At 60.7% G+C, this 18627-nt stretch overlaps 2 protein-coding genes across 11 annotated transcripts in view; both read left to right on the top strand.

Annotated features, from left to right (window-relative positions):
* Nucleotides 1-18627, top strand: part of ZNF385C (zinc finger protein 385C) — a 53243-nt gene that overhangs the window by 25090 nt on the left and 9526 nt on the right. Inside the window, exon 1 of one of the 10 annotated variants that reach the window (XM_036033910.1) lies at nucleotides 6335-6426. The exons of 8 other annotated variants lie outside the window; for them this stretch is intronic. In XM_036033910.1, coding sequence (XP_035889803.1) covers nucleotides 6417-6426 — 10 coding nt within the window. In that variant the 5' untranslated portion in view covers nucleotides 6335-6416. Of the gene's footprint in view, nucleotides 1-6334; nucleotides 6427-18627 lie in introns of those variants that run through there. One more of the 10 variants, XM_036033911.1, reaches the window with a different exon arrangement.
* On the top strand, nucleotides 13315-18191 carry C8H17orf113 (chromosome 8 C17orf113 homolog). Its single transcript, XM_028521452.2, is given in 4 exon segments — nucleotides 13315-14346; nucleotides 14349-14779; nucleotides 16225-16415; nucleotides 16417-18191. Coding segments are annotated over 4 exon segments (2085 nt in total). The 5' UTR covers nucleotides 13315-14243; the 3' UTR covers nucleotides 17777-18191.

The following is an 18627-nucleotide window of genomic DNA, read 5'->3' as shown; positions in this document are numbered from 1 at the left end:
GCGGGATCAGGACCCCAGTCTGGAGCACCCCCGGCAGGGAGGGTCTTTCAGACCAAGGCCTCGCCTGCAGGGCATCCCTGGTTCCTGCTCAGGTGTCTGCAGGCTCAACGGGTGCGTGACATTGCAGCAGGGAGAGGGAGGGGGGATGGACTAGGGAAGCCCCTCTTCCTTTGGCCACTGCACTCCTGGCCGGGATTTCTGCTTCTCCCTGGCTGGGGTGACTTTGGCGAGGTTTGGCTTCAAGCACCAAGGGGCAGCTGGCTGCGAGGCAGATTTCTGGGGGAAATGGGTGAATGCATTCGTGAGGGTGATTCCAGCTGACAGGCACGCAGGGGCCGTGGGGAAAGTAAGGAGCAGCGGGCTTCCGGCTGGCGGGGGAAACCAGCTCAGAACCAGGCCTGTGCAGGGGAGGCGGGGAGGGCCGTGACGTCCGCCTGGTTCTGGGGGACAGCCGCTGGACTCCTATCTTGCAGCCCAGGTCTGGTCGCTTTGCTGGACGGCTGCCCTCTGAACTCTGAACATTCAGGGCTGCCCGTTCTTTCCGTGCACGTTTGGGCACCCGCCGCGTCCTCTGTACCGAGTGCCCGAGGCCTTGGGGCAAGTCAGTCCCTGTCCCCCTCTTCAGACCCCCCTCCCCGTCTCCCAGGCCAAAACAGAATCTGTCTTTTGCGCTGAGACAGACACAAAAAGGACAGATGAGTGTGTCGTGGACACTTTGTGGGACAGATCCCCCGCGACACGAAGGAGAAAATCAGTTATACCTGAGCACAACAGGAAAGGCCCCCAGAGGGGACTGGGACGTACTGAGCTTTGGAGCGGGGCTGAGGGCAGGAGGGACGCCACAGGCAGAGGTCGCCGCTGCATGGGCAGAGCAGGGAGCACTTTGATGGCTGGCGCCCGCTCCTCTGCCCGAGCCCTTGGGGACTCCGGGGCTGTGCGTGTACATACGAGGGTATCTGACGGTGTGGACGCTTCTGGAGTGTGTGTGTAAGTTCGGAAGGCACGCATTCATTCCCGAAATACCCGCAGACAACCTTCTGTATCCAAGCTGCTGTTTGGGGGATCCGTCTTTTCCCCCAGCTGTAGTGCAATATCATTGACATAGAACATAATGTCAATTTACGGGGTACAATGTGATGATTAGATACACCTATGTGTCATGAAATGATCACCACAGTACGAGTTAGTTAGCACCCCCATCCCCTCGGATACTTACGACTTTGCACGGGGGTGGCCGTAACAGTTAAGATCTACTCTCTTAGAGACCTTCAATTATATAATACGGTATCGTTAATGCAGTCACCCTGCTGGGCCTGGCATCACGGACCGCATTCATCTTAGACCTGGAAGGTTCTACCCTCTGACCAGTATCCCCCCACGTCCCCAGCTCTCCAGCCCCTAGCAACCACCTTTCTACTCTACGCCGATGAGTTCGGCTTTTTAAGATTCTGTGTATGAATGAGAACATACAGTGCTTGTCCAGGAATCCATATTTTTTAAAATTTTTTTTCAAAGATTTTATTTATTTATTTTTAGGGAGGGAAGGGAGAGAGGGAGAGAGAGAGAGAGAGAGAGAGAGAAAGAAACATCAATGTGCGGTTGCTGGGGGTTATGGCCTGCAACCCAGGCATGTACCCTGGCTGGGAATCGAACCTGGGACACTGGGAATCCGTATTTTTAAAGGGCAGCTTACCCACCCGTCAGGAGATCGCTGTGTAAACAACCCCGCAGGCAGGGGCGTTTTGTCCAAGGTGGCGTCGGGCTCCCTAGGGCTCACGCCGGGGCTTCGAGAAGTCAGAGGGAGCAGTGAATTGTCTGGCGTCAAGGAAGGCTTCAGAGGAGCGACCCTGAGGCTGGATCTTGGGGACAGAAAAGGGGCCCCAGGCAGGGAGACAGTGAGAGCACATGCCCTGCGGCCTGAGCCCTTGGCCGTCCGTCCGAGAGCAGCGGGCAGTGCTGGGCGTGTAGCCAGAGAGGAAGAGGCGCCGCCTGCGAGGGCCTCCCGGGCGGGCTGGGCACTTGGCCTTGGAACTGAAGGTGGTGGGTGTCCCTGGAGGGTTCTGAGCAGGAGTGATTAGTGTCTTTAGAGGTCTCTGACAAGGGGAAAGGGTAAGACTTGGGGGGTACCTAAGGAAAAAGGGGGTGGGGTGGAGGAAACAGATTCTGGGGCCATTTCGGTAGAACCATGAGGACTTGGTGGCTGATGGAATGTGGGGGGCCTCGGAAGGGAGGGAGGGGCCAAGGATGACTCGGGCTTAGGTGGTGTTGTGATGGACAGTTCCGTTATCGGAGGGGGCCCCCAGGAGGGACTCGGGTCTGGAGGACAGGGTTGGGCAGGGACGGCCAGTCCCGTGGCTCAGGAACACCGTCCTGCCCAGCCCCCCTGCCCCCAGCCTCTTCAGGTCCTGCTTCAGGGCGGTGGTCCCTGTCCCTGTCCCCTTCCCTGCCCACCATGCCAGCGTGGGGACAGCAGGAGGGGTGTGAGAAGAAATATCATGGCGCCACATACCCGTGGCCAGAGTCAGGCTGCCCGGAGGGGTGGGGGTGGGGACCCCCTTCCCCTGGTTTCCATCGTCCCACAGTCCTTGTCCCCTGAGCACTGGGCAGGTGGGGGGACAACAGGAGACATGATGCCTGGTGTTCTTCTCCGGGTTGTTAAATGGGACCTGGCGAGTCCCGGCCCCCCACCCCACCATGGCCTAGCCCTGCAGCCCTGTGCGGTCCCGTGCCGGCCCGGTGTGCATGGTGCCAGCCCGCTGCCCTCAGTCGTGCTCAGTGCCGGCCCCCAGGGCCTTCACCCTCTGGCAGGGGGTCAGCCACGCAGCCCGACCTCCCAGCTGCCAGGCTCAGAGGAGTGAGCAGCTCTATGGGAGCCTGGGGGTATGACAGCTGTGCACAGGGCAGGGGTGAAGGGTCCTCAGATTTCTGGGAACACTGGAATTCTGGGGCACCAGTGGGAGCAGCTGTTCTCCATTGGCCCAGTTACCCCCGAGCCTACTCCAGGCCGTGACCCCCTAACATCCAGTCCCCTCCCACGAATGTCTCCTGTCTGCTGGACTCTCCGAGAGCTGGGGGTGGGAGAGGCAGCCTCAGCAAGCGGAGGCTGGCAACTGCCCCTGAGGTTGCGGGTGCGGGGAAGTGCCTGGGACCTGAAGACAGGGCCTCAGGGAGAGCCCAGAGGGTGTGGCTGAGCACGGGGAGAGAGCCACGCCTGCTTCCAGGGGGGCCAGAGGGGCCCTTCACACACCGCTTTGTTCCTAGACCATCCCCGTTCCCTGGGTCCGCAAGGGAGGGGTGGGGGTGGGACTTCCTAGTCGGGCCCAGAGGCTCCCTCCCCGGGAGGCCTCCTGGAGCTGTCACTCTGATTAGTGGTCTGTGGGGCTGGCGGCTTGCACGACGACAGGCCGTCACAGGCTGTGGGGGGGGGCCCTCTCCTGCTCGTGCCCCTGAGGCTGTCTGTGGGAGGGAGATACTGGGGTTTGGGGGGGCTCTGCCCTCTCTGAGCTTCCTCACCAATACCTGGGTCAGAGGCCTCCTCCCCAGCCACACCCAGCTCCCAGCTCAGAGTGAGCCTGAAACAGGTGCCAGGGGGCCCAGGATGGGGGAACAGCAGCCCCCCGCCCCTCCCACGGCGGTTCCCCTCCTCCAGGGACTTCCCCAGCCATCCCATCCCGGCCCCCACCCTGTCTGTCTCCCACACAGCAGACCCTTTCATTCTCCGGGACTGTGCTTTAGCCATCCTGCACCGCAGCGGCTGTGGGCGCCAGAAAGCCCCACCCCAATACGGCTGCACCCAGGGACCCCAGTGACCATCACACACACACACGCACACACACACACACCCTTAAGCAATTTTAGGGGTCCTTGTACATCTGCAGGGAAGAGGTTTGCTGGCTCACCCCTCCTAAATCCAACCTGTAGTGCAGTCGTTGGGCCAGCACGGGGCACAGGGGACACCTGGACCAGCAGCTGTGGCCTACCTCCTGTGCCAAGCTGGGCACCTGCACGCACAGCACGGCCTGCCCTCCGTCCGCACCCAGCCATCCCAGGTGTAGATGATGACATCAGTCCTCACGGTAGACACCGGGATCCTGGAGCTCAGAGAGCTTAAGCAACATACCCAGCGTCACACAGCTGGGTTCGGACCCCAGGGTTTTCTGACCCTAAATCCGGCCTCTCTCGCCCTCTGCCCCAGCTGCGGAGGCGGAGCCTGGATGTGTCCGGCAAGGGGAGGAGGGAAGGCCCAGAGCAGGCAGCCCCGCTCCCAGGAGAGGATTCCTCAGGTGCTCAGGCCCCCGGGTCCCTGCTCTTGCTGTGTGCCTTGACGTCCTCGCCGGAGAAATGGGGAGATGCCAGCCATTTCCCACTCTGCTGAGGCTGGCTAGGGGAAGGGAGGGGATCCTGCCAAAGCCAACTGGTCTCTCCCTTCCTCTCTTGGAAGGACTGACCCAGCCACCCAATCCAGGGCCTACCCTGCCCCCCATGATCCATTGCAACATAACCTCTGAGCGGGGAGAAGGGGCTTTCAGAAATCACTTGCTGAAACGGCCAGGCGAGCCTTGGGTGCGAGCGCAGGGCAGACACCAAGGGGGACCGGAAACCAGAGACGGAGTTGGACTGTGGCTATCAGGGCAAAGACGTCCCTGTGCACGTGGGGGTGGGGGGGGGACCCGAGTGGCAGGTGGAGGGCGTCCCTCGCCCTGCACCCTCAGACCTCCCCTAGCTCCCGTTCTGATCAGCCCCTCCATCTCCTGCCCAGGTCTTACACTGCAGAAGCCTCTGGCTGCATCCTGAGCCCCAGAGATCAAAGACCTTGAGCTGGGTCATGCCTGAGTCACTGGCTTGATGAGCTCCTCACCGCCCCGCCCCTCCCTGCAGATAGATTAATTTCAGTCCCATCAGGAGGCCCCGGAAGCCCTCCAGCCTGCCCCCCACCTCTTCAGCATCTCCCCAGGTTGCTGGTTCCTCCTCAGTCCCTCCCCCCAACCCATCCTGAGGCCTTGGGGTGCGTATCACAGAGAGCCCGTGCTCCCCCTTGGCCTCTGAGGAGTCCTTGCAGTCTCGCCGTTGCCTCCTCTGCGGTTCTCCTGAAGCAGCAGGTGACAGAAGCACGTCTCGCTCTCCCTGGACGGCCCGCACACCCCCTCTGCCATGTGTGAACCTGACCGTCAGCACCTCCCCCAGGGACCACCAGGCCAGGCCAGGCCAGGCCATCTGGGTGGAGAATTTAGGGGGCTTAGCTCAGATCCCGGCCCCGGCGGAAGACAAAGGTTCCGTCTGTGTCTCTAGGTGGGTTAATTAGCTCTGGGCTTGAGTTTCCTTTCCTCCCCACACCAGCAAGGCCCCCAGAGCCTCTTCCTAACAAACCTGTTTTCAGGAGCTGCCGCTGCCAACCCCTCCCCGGACCTCCTTTGCAGCTCAGGCACTGGCTGCTCCAGAGATTACAGGTTATTGTCTGGGGGAGACAGGATGCTGAGGGGGGTGGGGGGCTCGCGCCGCCGCCGGGACCCAGGCTTGGAATGCGAGGCTGGATCCAGCTGTGGGTTGGCTGTCTCCTCCGCCCCGTCCGCCCCCCTCCCCGCCAGCCGCCAGGTGCTCAGGTGAATAGAGAGGCAGCCTGTTTTCAGGAAGAGCAGGCGAGCGAGGGGCAAATGGAGGGGAGGAAAGGCAGGGGGTAGGGGGTGGAGAGGAAGGGGGGTGAAGGCAGGGGAGAGGTGTCCGAAGTTCTAGCTGCTGGGACGACCACCGCCACCCTTGCCTGGCGCTGCTCCGGTGGCGGGCCCCACAGTCCTGCCACCGGAGGCTCCCTCCCCCCACTGCCACATTGGGCCAACATTGGGACAGAGCAGTGACACCGCTCTGAGCCTCAGTTTCCCTTTCCTGGAAGAGGGTAGATTTAAGGGAATGGTGGGCAGGCCAGTCAGGCTGGGCAGGAGAAGGGGGCTCCCGGAGCAGTGCACCCCGAGGCAGGGTTTCAGAGTTCAGCAGCAAGGTCGGGCCGGCCGCAGGCAGACAGGTGCTGGCGGCACCTTTGCCGAGGGGTCTGGCCGGGGTCACCGGTTTGCTTCGGTGTAAGAGGCACCAGGCGGGGACTCCCCGGGGATGGGGGCCATGGGTGCTCCCTGACACTCTCCCCATCCCCAGTCTCCGTGTTTGCCTCCTGCTCTGCCCCCGGGGAAGGACGTGCCTGGCTCTTTCCACCCCTGGTAGGGAGGAAAGGAGCCAGGGACTAGGCATCTCGCTCCTGGCCGGGGGAGGCAGGACCTGGTCCCCACCGCGTTCCAGGCGGGAGCAGGAGTCCCTCCCTCGCTCCCTCCCCTCCTGTCCCTCGCACCCCCCGCCCCCTCCCCTCTGTCACTCTCTGGCTGGGTTTCATTTGCTCTTCACTGTGCTCAGCGGTGCCCACGAAGGAGAGAATGCTCTTGGGTGAGTACTGAGGACACGGGAACCGGGGTGCGGAGGGGGCTTGGAGACCAGAAAGGGCCTCTTCCCTCTCTCAGCCCCATCCTTTCCCTGCTGTTCTTGGCTCCCAGAAGTTGTCTGTTGAGAGACTCCCATATCCAGTTGACTCTTGGTACCTTTCCCTAGGTCCAGGGCTAGGCAGGGTAGCCCCCGCCCTGGCTGGGGACAGAGCTGGGGGTGGGGGTGGCAGGGAGAGTCGGGGAGTCACACGACCACCCCGCAGGAATGAAGTGTGGCCACACGTTGGGGCGGTCACAGGGCCGGGAGCCTGTATCCAAAGTTCCCTGTATCAGATCTCCCCTCCAGCGGCCTCTGAGGGCTGGCTGGAGCCTCCAAGGATGGGCAGGGGAGGGGGCTGAGGAGGGAGCCGTTACTGCGGCAGAGAAAGAGCAGACCGAGGGAGACAGGCCGACATCCAGGGGCCCCTACCTGAGACCCAGCCACTGCGCTGGAATCAAAGCCGATGCCCCGCCTCAGCCCCGGTCTGCCCGCCCACCTCTCCACGCTGGGGCTGTCCGATCCTCTTTGGGGGAGACAGCCAGCACCTATTAAGGGGCCCTGTTGAGAACCCCTTCCGTGGGGGCAAGGGCTGGAGGTCGTGGGGCTAGGGCAGGGTCCCTCTTGCGACTGGGCTCGGGGTGTCTTCCTCCAGCTCGGGGAGGAGCGGGCCTGGAACATTGCCGCCTCCCCAGTGCTGGCTGGCTCAGAAACGGGTTGGGGGCTCTGGAGGATGTGGGGGGAGGGGGGACCCCCCTGGACTTGGTGGGAGTAGGCAAGCAGCGGGTCTTGGCTCAATCTCCCATTCCTTGCCTTGGGCTCTCTCTCCTTCCTGGACTTCCACTTTCTTTGCAGAGTTTTGGTTTTATCTGTGGTAGAAATGGCAACTTTTCTATTTGCACTGTGTGTGTACGCCTAGGGTGAGCGGGGGTGGGGGGGAGGGTGAGGAACCCACCCTCTGCCCCTGTGACCTGAGGGAGAGAGAGAAAGGGACTCGGGTGTGGCCACATAAGCCTGTGTGTGTGTGTCATATGCATCCAGGTTTGCAAGCGAGGGGTGCACACGCACCTGCCTCGGAGGACCGTGCCTCTCTGTGATGGCGCGTGCCGCCGCGTGCCTGCTGTTTCCAGTCGTCCGCGTGTGCCTTTCTAGGGGCCCTGTGCGTCCTCGCGTGCCTGTCCCTCTGGGGATATCCAGCCTGAGCGCATCCTTGTCGAGCCCGCCCGGGTGTGTACGTGCGTGCTCGCGCGTGGCCTCTGTGCCTGACTCGGGCCCCCGGCCAGCATGGGTACCCCTTTCTGCAAGGGTACCGCCTCTGCATGTGAATGCATCCGCGTGCATACAGGGTGTCCTCCCGGGGAGACGCGTGTGCCCGGGAGCCTGGGCCCGCGGCCGTCTGTGTGTGTGTGGGGGCCTGTGGACCTCCGCGTGTCCCTCCTAGCGGTGGCACAACAGCAGAATGTGGTCTCCCCAGAGCCTCTCCCTGGGGGTGGCAGCCAGGATGATGTTATTTCAGGAGTCCTCCGTCCCTGTCTCCTGCCCCAGCCTCAGCTGGACCCCTGGGGGTGGCCTCTTTTCTGCCACACAGTCTGATTTGTTCACGTTTGACCGAAGCAAAAACCCACCCTCCTGAGGCAGCCGTCCAATGAGCTGTGGGGCCCAGCTGCGACCCCCCGCCCCCCGGCCGGGGTTGGGAGGGACTGCTCTGAGTCACTCGGCCAAAGCAGAGCTGTTCTGCTGCAAAACGCACTCAGAAAAGACCCTCTACACCTAACCCGCTCGTGGGTAGGGAACTTTACACCTGCCAGGCTGTGCGGTGCCATCCTGGGGCAGGCATGCGGGCTGTGGTGTCTCCCTTCGAGCGGTCACACGTGTGTGTGCACGCGCCACGACTCACGCACCATCCCAGCGGCCCTGGGGGCCAGGTTCACGGTGAACGTCCGAGGCGGGCAGTGGGCGGCACTGAGCAGCGCGGGGTGAAGGGGGCTCCGGGAAGTTCCCAGCAGCCTCCAGAGAAGCTCTGACCTCTGACCTCAAATCCACGTGTACCCTAGGCCTTGTGTGGGAGAGGAGGGGACCCAGTCCTGAGGGGCTGAAAGGCACTTCTGGGTGCCTTTGCGCTGACTGGAGGGGAGACCAAGTCACCAAGTACCCCGCAACCCCACATCCAATGACCCCCACACCCAGCAACTCAGTTGGTCCTCAGACCCATTTGGGTCCTGCCCTTTCCCCTTCACCGGGGTGCAGTTCCCATTTCGTGGGTGAGGAAACTGAGGCCCTTGGCCACGTGTCCAGCCCAAGTCCACTTCCGAGCTCCACTGCAGGTCTCCAGACTCCGGGTCTGGAAGGGTGGGGGCGCACAAACCCACAGCCCTCCTGCGGGGACCTCACACCGTGGGGAGGGCCCCTGCGCACCTGAGCATTCCAGGAAGAGGTCCCTCCTCCCTCTCCCTGACACGCCATTTCCTTCATCCCCGCTACGAATACCTACAAATAACTCACTGGATTAAAACTTTGAGCTCCCAGCTCAAACACCTCCTGAGGTTCCTCACCGGCCGAAAGTCAAAACCCCCAGCATTCTCTGCGAGCCACCCAGCAGCTGGCGCTGCCCAGGGCACACTCAGCCCATCCCCCACCGCCACTCCACCTGGACCTGTGTGAGCCTGCCCCCGCACTGTCAAATGCCCTGTCCTGCCAGTCCCCCTGCCTGGAATGCCCTTCCTCTGGTAACATGTCCCTGGCCCCGCTGTGAAAACTAATTGACTCTCCGGGAGAACTTTGGGCTTACTGCCCACTCCTCTGTGATCCAAGCATTTTGTTCATAACTCTCAGAACACTTGCTAGACTGTAGCCTCCATCCACGCGCTCTACCTGGTTTGGCACTCCACCTGTGAGCTCGCACCTGTGAGCTCCTCTGGGAATGGGCGGATAGTTGTGATGAATGAATGACTCCTTCCTGCAGTCTAATCTCAGTAGCTCCTGCTGCAGTGCACACGGCGGGGTGGGGGGCGGGGGAAGGATGCTGGTGACCTCGGGCTAAGCGAGAGCCGCGGCTGGGACACAGCGGGCGGCAGAGGTTCGCTGCTGGGTGAACCCCAGGGTGGGGGGTCGCCACCACCCGGCCCGTGACCCCGGCGAGCGCTGGCTGCTGGCGCCTCTTCGCCGAGTTTACCACTAGTGGCTGCTGTCACTCGGTGAAGCCCTAGGAGACCACGGCCAGAGCGTCCACCGTGCAAGATGGTGGCTCCGGTGTGTCTGTGAGTCTGTGTGGACAGGACTGGGGCTGGGAGGGGTGGGGCGCCCCCTCCCAGAGCTGCCCGGCAGGGGGCGGATGACGGGGGCTGTGGGCTCTGTGGGCGTAGGCTACCGCCAGCCTGGGACTAGTACCTCCGACAGACCCATCTGAGGGATCCTCCCCCACGCGCCCCCCAGAAGAAGTTCCCCAACCCTCTGAGTCTCCACCCCCAGAGGACGGGCCAGGCATGCTGGGGGCCCTAGCCTCACCCGGGGTGCCGGGGAAGGGGTCACCCACCTCCGGAGCTTGGACTCTTTTAGTGGGGTCCCAAAAGGATGGCGCCCAAAGGAGGCTGGGGAAGAGGCTGGGGACTACCACCCTGGGGCTAAATAAACCCTACGTTTGAGGCTTACATGCTGGGCAAAGTGGGGGTAGCAGAGGTAGGCGCTGTGCTCCAGGGCCCGGCAAGTGCTGCCCGCTCCCACCCGGCTGACCAGGGTGCGGAGAGGCGCAGGGGACCTGGGTCTGAGACGCGTGTCTCCTTGGACCACACTCCGCCCAGCCTGCTTCCCTCGGGTCGGGGTGCGGGAATATCCAAGACCTTTGTCTATTTTTTTTTTCCTGTTTTGTTTTTTGAGTGGCACTGTCCAATAGAAGTTTCTGGGATGTTGTAAACATTCTCAGTCTGAACTGTGTAACGCAACAGCCACTAGTCACGGCCCACAGGTTGCTATTGAGAATCTGAACTGTGGCTAGTGCGACTGAGAAACTAAATTTTAAATTTTAAAATTTAATTCTGATTAAGTTATTAATTTATTTTTAGAGAGAGGGGAAGGGAGGGGGAAAGAAAGGGAGAGAAACATCAGTGTGTGGTTGCCCCTCGTGCACCCTCCAGCAGGGACCTGGCCTGCAGCCCCGGCATGTGCCCTGGCTGGGAATTGAACTGGCGACCCTTTGGTTCGCACGCCGGTGTTCAGTCCACTGAGCCACACCAGCCAGGGTGCGATTCTGATCAATTTTAAACAGCCACATTTGGCTAGCAGCTACCGTATCATATTGGACAGTGCAATTGTAGACTCTCCATCTTTCCGTGCCTCCTTCCTACCTCTTCTGTTGACCTTTTATCAGAAACATCCCAGGCCTGACAGTCGTCTTGTCCCCTCTGCAGAGCGGGGTGGGAGAACCCGTTTCTCGGTGCAGGGAAAGGATCGGACAAACCTGGCCTTGCCCCCCCTCCCCATTCCAAGGTGCTTTGGGTGATGGGCTGGACAAGGTCACTGAATCGCAGGATTTTAAGAGGAAATAATGTCAAAAGGCAGCTGTTTCAACCACCCAACGGGCACCCAAGGGTCCATGCTGCTGCTCCTGCCTGACAGCCCAGGCGTCCTTACTCACTCGCTCCCCAGATTTTGTGGTGTACGTGCTGGGTCCCCTTCTCTTGGGTTCCGGGGGAGAGAGAGAGAGAGAGAGAGAGAGAGGGAGGGAGGGAGGACACCAAAACACCAAGCAACAGAACTGCACAGAAATAAGTAGATTTGTAATCTGTGGGGAGTGCAATGGAGGGAACAAATGCGTTAGTGACAGGAAGGCAGGGGACCTCCTAGGAAGGGAGAATTAGAGAAACCTCTGAATAGGGGCCAGTTAAGCTAAGACCAGAGGGGAAGTGGAGCGTGGGAACATTCTGGAAGAAAGCACAGCATGTGCACAGGCCCTGAGGATGGGAACCTGGCACGCTGGAGCAACCAAGAAAAGGCAGGTATAGCTGGAAGGGGACGGACGGACGGACAAGTGGCTGCCAGTGAGGTCAGCAACGCCCGGGCATTTGGCAGACGTGGGGCAGGATTCTGGCCCTGGCCTCAGAGCCACGGGCTGCAGTGGAGGGTTTCAAGCAGGGTTTTAAAAGCCTCCTCTGGCTGCTAGGGTTTGAATGGCACAGAGACGGGTAAGAGTAGAAACCCAGAGAGCCACCAGGAGGCAACTGGCATAGTCCAGGCAAGAGAGGCAGGTGGCCCAGGTGCGAAGGGTGGCAGTGGCGGCGAGAGAAGGGACGAGTGAGAGGTGGACTGAGGAGGTGGAGTCCACCAGGACCTGCTGGTAGACCAGGTGCTGGAAATGGAGAGAGTGCGGCTTAAAGGGACATGCTTCTGCCCAGAACGCCTGGGTGGCAGCACGGGCCATTTCCTGGACTGGGGGCCCCTGGGAGAGGAGCGTATTTTGTGGGGACACAGGGAGAGTTCCGTTAGACAAGCCAGGAAGGTGGTTGGGTGGAGAGGTGAGCTGCCCCGCGGGGTGGCCCAGACTGGGACTGGATATTTCAGAGTGTCCATTGGAGATGGTCTCGAACTCTTTGGACAGGCTGAGGTTGGGGACAGGAGGTGGAAATGACAGAACAGGCCAAGGGGTGGCCGATGTGAAGGAACATCAGGGAATGTAGAGAAGAATCCTGGGAGCTAAGAAAAAAAATGTGTTTCAAGGACAGCGTGGGGAACAGTGCCGAAGGCCACTTAAGAGTCCAGGGGAAGAGGACCAACGAGGTTCACCCCCATGTGGCAACATGGGGTGCCTGTCCTTACCCTGAACAGCTGTGCCCGAGTTCTACTCATCTGCCCTTATTTCACCCACCAAGTGCCAGGTGCCACACGGGGCTCTGGGGGTAGTACCAGGTGGACATGACAGTCGCTGCTTTCTCAGAGCAAAACGCATCTAGCCAACGGCCTCGGAAACAGGAGGCTCTTTCACAAAAGCCAAAATAAATCCTTTCATTCTTTTCAACGACCGTCTTGTGCCGAGAGGCATCTGCGTGTCCGGCCCTGTACAGAGACCTAGAGATCCGAAAATGAACAAACGCGATTTCGGCCTTCCAGGAACCAAGTGCAGAGGTGCAGGGAGGACTCTGGCACTCGCCACGCTGGCCTGTGAAGAATCCCCCACGGGGGATTATGGGAGACAGGAGGGCAGGCACCAGCCTAGGGGATGTCCGAGCTAATCTCCAAGAACAAATAGGAATGACCCAGGGAAAGAGGAGGGGCGGGGAATTGCAGGCTCAGAGGATGAAGGCAGGAGCTAAAGTAACAGTCCTGTGAGGGGATGGAAAGCATCTGGAGTTGGCCGAGCAGGCGGGAGTGACTGACAGATAGGAGCCTCCGCAGGTGTCCAGAGGCTTGGGAGGGGACGGCCATGGTGAGGTGTGTAGACTCAGGCAACAGGACACCACTGACAAGGCAGAAGCAAGGGAGTGTCAGGCGGATTTGTGGGTGACCTTGCTCTCTGGCTGCTGCGAGACAGATGAACCTGGGGGAGCCGCTGCAGAGGTGGAGGCAGCTGCGTAACCCAGCGAGACGGTGCAGGCCAGAGTCTCAGTGTGGCCTGTGGGGTCCGGAGGACTGGGGATCTAATCCTGCCTCGGGCACTTGCTGCTTGTGGGCCTTGGACGAGTCATATAAAGTCTCTGAGCCTCAGTCTCTTCCTGTTCAACATGAGGACAGTGCCACCCTCCGAGTCTCTGCAAGAGGAATCTTGGTCTCCTCTTGGATCTCTGCAGAGCGCACAGCACAGGGTCTGAGCTTGTTCATGCTCCGTACGTGGTAGTTACTGGCATTATCTGTAGGCACGGAGAGGAGGGGACAGGCAGGTTTCGGCCATCAGCTGGACATGGCCTTCTGGTCCTGAACTGCTCCTTCTGGCCTTGCGCCCTGGGTGGGGGGGGGGTAGAGTGAGGGACACACAGGCAACCAGCTGGGTCTCTTTAGTCTGGGGCTCAGCCCCCACTTCTGGGCTCCCCTTCCCAAAATCGCATCCCCCGTGTGCGCGCGCCCATGTGCGTAAGGAAGAGAGCACTAGAGAAAAGCAAATCCAGTTCCTCAGTCCTGTGGCTCCCGAAGCTCAGCTCTGTGCTCGCTTCCTTCTGTTGAAATGACTGACTGTGGCCTGGAGGGATCCGTCATCCTCGGGGCCACGGCTCAGGAGGTCTGAATTGTTGCTCTGGCTCAGAAATGACTCCTGGGTCCTGAGAACCACTCTGTCTCTGGGACTCAGCGCCCCCACCTACGAAATGTGGCTGCATAGATAGATGGTGCCGGTCTTTCCAGCTCTGAGTTCTGGCTGCTTCAGCTGTCAGCACGGGTCAATGCCTTGTCCTGGATGGGAGGAGAGCCTCAGGTGGGGGGGCTCAGGCACCCATCCCTCCCCACTTTGGGTAACTGCTCTGTGGCTCTTTGCATAACTCCACCCACTCCCAGTAGCTCTTTCGCATTAGGCCCCGCCCACCCCTCAGCCGGCCTGCGTGAACACCTGGCGGACTCCCTAACCACCTCCCTTGTCTCTTTCGTCTCCAGTCTCCCACCGGTGGAGCGGGAATAGGCTTTCCCAGCTAAGTTAGATGGACCGTCCACGTTAGCCTGGCACGCTGCCCCTCTCCTGCCTCCCCACCAGCTCCCCTTGTCAAGGAGGTGCCTCTGTGTTTGGCGGGGGTGGGGGGGTGGGGGGTGGAGCTGGAGAGGGGTCAGAGCATTTGGGAGGGAGTTGGGGGTGCCCTGCCCCTGGAGCAGGAATGGTGCCCCCGGGGAAGAAACCAGCCAGAGAGGCCTCCAACTCCAACAAGAAGTGCAAGCGTTACTTCAACGAGCACTGGAAAGAGGAGTTTCCCTGGCTGGACTTGACTCCCAGAGGGAACTGATGTTTTGCCTCGAGTGCTGCCAGGCTCTGGTGCGGAACTAGCACAGCAAAGCCGAGAACGCCTTCACCGCGGGCACCGACAACTTCCAGCGCCAGGCTCTGCTGCGCCACGTGACCTCGGGGGCCCACTGCCAGGCTCTGGCTGTCAACTGGGGCGAGCCCACCTTGGAGGCCGAGGGAGGAGGGGCCTACCCAGGCCTGGCAAGCACCCCGCCCTCCAGGGGAGTCAAGGTGGAGGTGGACCCGGCCAAAGTGGCTGTGCTGACTACCATGTACTGCATGGCCAAGGAGGATGTGCCTGATGACCGCTGCTCTGCCCTGCTGGAGCTACAGAGGTTCAACCTGTGCCAGGCACTGCTGGGCACGGAGCGTGGCGATTACTACAGCCCCAGGAGGGTGAGGGACATGCAGGTGGGTGGTAGCCAGAGGTAGGGGGGAGGGCTTGGGGAGGGAGGTCATTGAGCCATCTGGTCCAGTGCCAGCATGCCAGGCCCCTGGGCAGCGGCCAGAGCGCTTCATTCATACCTTCACTGGTCAGAGCCTCCACGGAGAGCGCTCTGCGTGCCAGGCCCCTGGGCCAGCTGCGGGGAGCGCGGCGCTGAAGCGGCCAGACCAGGTCCTGTCCTTGCGGGCACAGCAGCACTCCCCTGGCTACCTAGGCTGGAGAGAGCCCGCTGGTGGCCCCGGGGGCTTGACTGGCCCACGCAAGTGTTTTTTGAAAAGCTTAAATTCGCTTCCAAGTCTAACAACATGAAAGATTACATATGCAAATCTGGATTTGTTGCTTGTACCGAAAAACTGGGTCCCGGCGCTCTCGGGGCCTGAAATGGTGGAGCTGGAGCAGGCATGCACGTCCCCATTCCCTCTGCTTTGTCCTCGGCCCACGTCAGCTCAGGGTCACCCCTGTGGCCCCGGCAGCATGCAAAGTGCAGCTCTGTCCTAGGCGCTGGCTGTGCGAGTCCTGGGGGCTGGGGGGTGGGGGAGGTGATCTCATCTTGCAGAGAGATGAGAGACAGGCAGGGCGTACGGCTGGGGAGTGGGGACTGAACAGGTCCACCAGCGAATCCCCGAGCAGCGGAGAGAGGGGAGATCCTCAGGGACAAGGCAGACGAGTGATGCTGTAGAAACACGCACAAACCGAACTCTGTAGAACCTTTATAGTTCATAAAGCATTTGACATGTCTTTTTTTTTACATTTCTTTTTTGTTATTTTTTATTTTTAAAAAAGATTTTATTTATTTATTTTTAGAGAGGGAAGGGAGGGAGAAAGAGAGAGAGAAACATCAATGTGCGGTTGCTGGGGGTCATGGCCTGCAACCCAGCCATGTACCCTGACTGGGAATTGAACCTGCGACACTTGTTATTATTTTTTAAAGATTTTATTTATTTTTAGAGAGAGGGGAAGGGATGGAGAAAGCCAGAGAAACATCAATGTGTGGTTGCTTCTCGCGCGCCCCCAAATGGGGACCTGGCCCGCAACCCTGGCATGTTCCCTGACTGGGAATCGAACTGGCAACCCCTTGGTTCACAGGCCGGCCCTCAATCCACTGAGCCACACCAGACAGGGTGCATTTTACATTTCTAAGCACCACAAAAAAAGTTACATTTATAACTCACAACAACCTTTGGAGGAGATTAGGGGCCATCTATTAGCCCAATTTTAGAGCTGAAGAAACGGAAGCTCAGAGAGGTAAAGTGATTGACCCAAGGTCACACAGCCAGTACGTGGCGAAGCTGGGATTAGCCCCTAATTCTGACGCTAAGGCCTGAGCTCTTCCTGCCACCGTGTACTGTCTGCCTCCTGTTCTCAGGACAAGCCTAACCGCCCTCCCCGCTTCTCTCTCTGGCTGTCCCAGGTGACCATCGCCGGCATCTTGCACGCAGAGGCCGGCCAGTGCCTGCAGGCGACCCCCTACGTGGGGCTGGTGTTGGACAAGACCACAGACTGGCCTGAGTCCCCCAGGCTGGCCCTGTTTGCCACTTCGGTGTCCCCCTGCGACGGCCAGCCTGCCACCACCTTCCTGGGAAGTGTGCAGCTACGGAAGGGTGCAGGCCTTCAGCATGTCTGCACCCAAGCTGGCCTGGTTCAGCTCGAGCCTCCCCAGGGACCCCCTGGGGGGTGTGGGCCTGCAGCTCCGAGCCACCTGCCCACTGCTTCTGGAGCTCCACGGTCTCCCCGGCCAGCTGGACCCTGAGCCCCCGGCCTACCTAGGTGAATATGAAAACGTCCTGGACGCCCTGTTCCGCCTCCATGGTGGCCCCAGTCGCCACATGGTCCCTGCACTCTGGGCAGCACTGGACCTTGCAGCCGTCGACCTGGCAGGACCCCGGCCAGTGCCCTGGGCCTCCTTGCTGCCTGTCGTGGGAGCAGTGGCTGAGGCTTGGCCCTGCCTGGTGCCCATGCTGGAGGCCTCTGCCCCTGCCTCACCAACAGCTAGGGCCCTGGCCCTTGCCCTGCACCAGCTCACCTTTGTGGCCTTCACCCACCTGCTCCTGGACACTCTGCCCTACATGCAGAAGCTCGCCCTTGTCCTGCAGCCGGAAGACCCGGACTTGGCCTTGCTGCAGCCCCTGGTGATGGCAGCGGCAGCCTCCCTCCAAGCTCAGCAAAACTCCGGTGGCACGCACCTCCAGGGCTTCCTACAGGAACTGGCATCCTCCAGCCCCGACTCGGGTGGTGGGCACTGTACCTACCGCGGCCTGGAGCTGGTTGGCTACTCCGAGGCTGCAGTCTGGGGCTTGGAGTGGCTGCGGGTGGCCTTCTTGGACTCCACGCGGAGCGGGCTGCAGGACTCCTACCCTGTGCCCTTGCTGGATGCCGCAGCTGTGTTCGTGGCAATCTTCGATCCCCGCCGTTACCCGCAGGCACCTGAGGAGTTGGGCACACACCTCGAAGGGGCAGGGGCTCTGCGCCTCCTGCTGCGTGTCTACGCCTCGGCTGTGGCGCGCCAGCGCGCGTTGGGTGACTTTACACTCTTCAAGCGCATGGTCTGCAGCCTGGGGCAGCTGGGCCCACAGGCTCTGTGCTCCAAGCTGGCATGAGTACACTCCGAGCTACATGAGCTCTTCCCCAACTTTGCAGCCCTCACCACCCTGGCCTTGGCATTGCCTGTGGGCGCTGGTCTCCTGGACAAGGTCGGCCACAGCCGGGAGCTGCGGTGGTGGGGGCAGGGCGGGGCAGGGGAGGGCCGAGGTGACCCTGTGGTCAAGATTGCTGTGGATGGTCCCCTACTGCACGAGTCTGACTTTGCAATGGCTGTGGAGTTCTTAGAAAGTGGGTAGGAGGAGGGGCTGCTGGGACCGAAGCTCACGCGAGGGTGGCCTCCTTCTCTCCAGCCAGCCAGCCGGGCTGGGTCCCTGGGCACTCTAAGGGCCAAGCTGGACTTGAACATGCTGCATCTGAGCTGACTCACTAACTTCGACCTTCCACCCACCTTCCCCCATGCTTCCTCTGCTCCACCCCAAGTACTACCCCAGCCCTGTGGGCTGTGGAGGAGGGGTGGTTCAAGGGGGGTCTGGCAAGTGGGCAGAGTACGCTAGGCTCTGGGGTACCCTAAATATTTTTCCCGGCCATTCTAGAATTCGGTGAGGAGTAGCTCACCCCTTTCCTTCTGGACTCATCTCAAGTTTCGGCCCTAAAACGTTGGGGGTGGGGGTGGGGGTTCTTGGTGCGGGGGAGGCAGACGGCGTCTCCAGAATGAAGGGATCGAAGGAAAGAAGGGTGGATGGGTCTTTGACTGCTTCTCAGCTCCCCACTGGCAGCGTCTCTTCTGATGTGACTGGGGGGGGAGCAGGTGGCCAGCCTTGTTTCCGACCCAGCGCACAGCACCGCACGCGCTCTGTGCGCAGGCTCTTGCCCTGGGGGAGGCCGTGGCACCCTCGCTCCCCTCCCGACCCCTAGGCCCCCTGAGGCTTTTCTGTGTGTGACCATAGCGTATAGAGACATACGGGTCTATAAATGTGAAATAAACCTATCTTTCATAGTGGTCACATATACATCTGAAAGGACTTCTTTTCATTTTGACAGGGTCCAAAAAAGTCCCAAATGAACTGGATTTGTTTCTTTCTTTTTTTTCTTTTCTTCTTGAAGCCTGGTGGTTCTCCCAAGTTCCTTGCCTCAGACCTGTAAGACCAAAGACTGTGAAACCATGGTGCCATCCCCCTCCCCCCACACTGAGCCCTCCCCTGACCCCTGTCCAGACCAGATCCAGGGATGCATGCTATTGGAGGGCTTTTTGCCTCCTGTGGAAGCAGCTGGG

The sequence above is a fragment of the Phyllostomus discolor genome, chromosome 8 (assembly GCF_004126475.2).
Source record: "Phyllostomus discolor isolate MPI-MPIP mPhyDis1 chromosome 8, mPhyDis1.pri.v3, whole genome shotgun sequence".
NCBI lineage: Eukaryota > Metazoa > Chordata > Mammalia > Chiroptera > Phyllostomidae > Phyllostomus > Phyllostomus discolor.
This window is presented reverse-complemented; position numbering and strand designations above follow the sequence as displayed.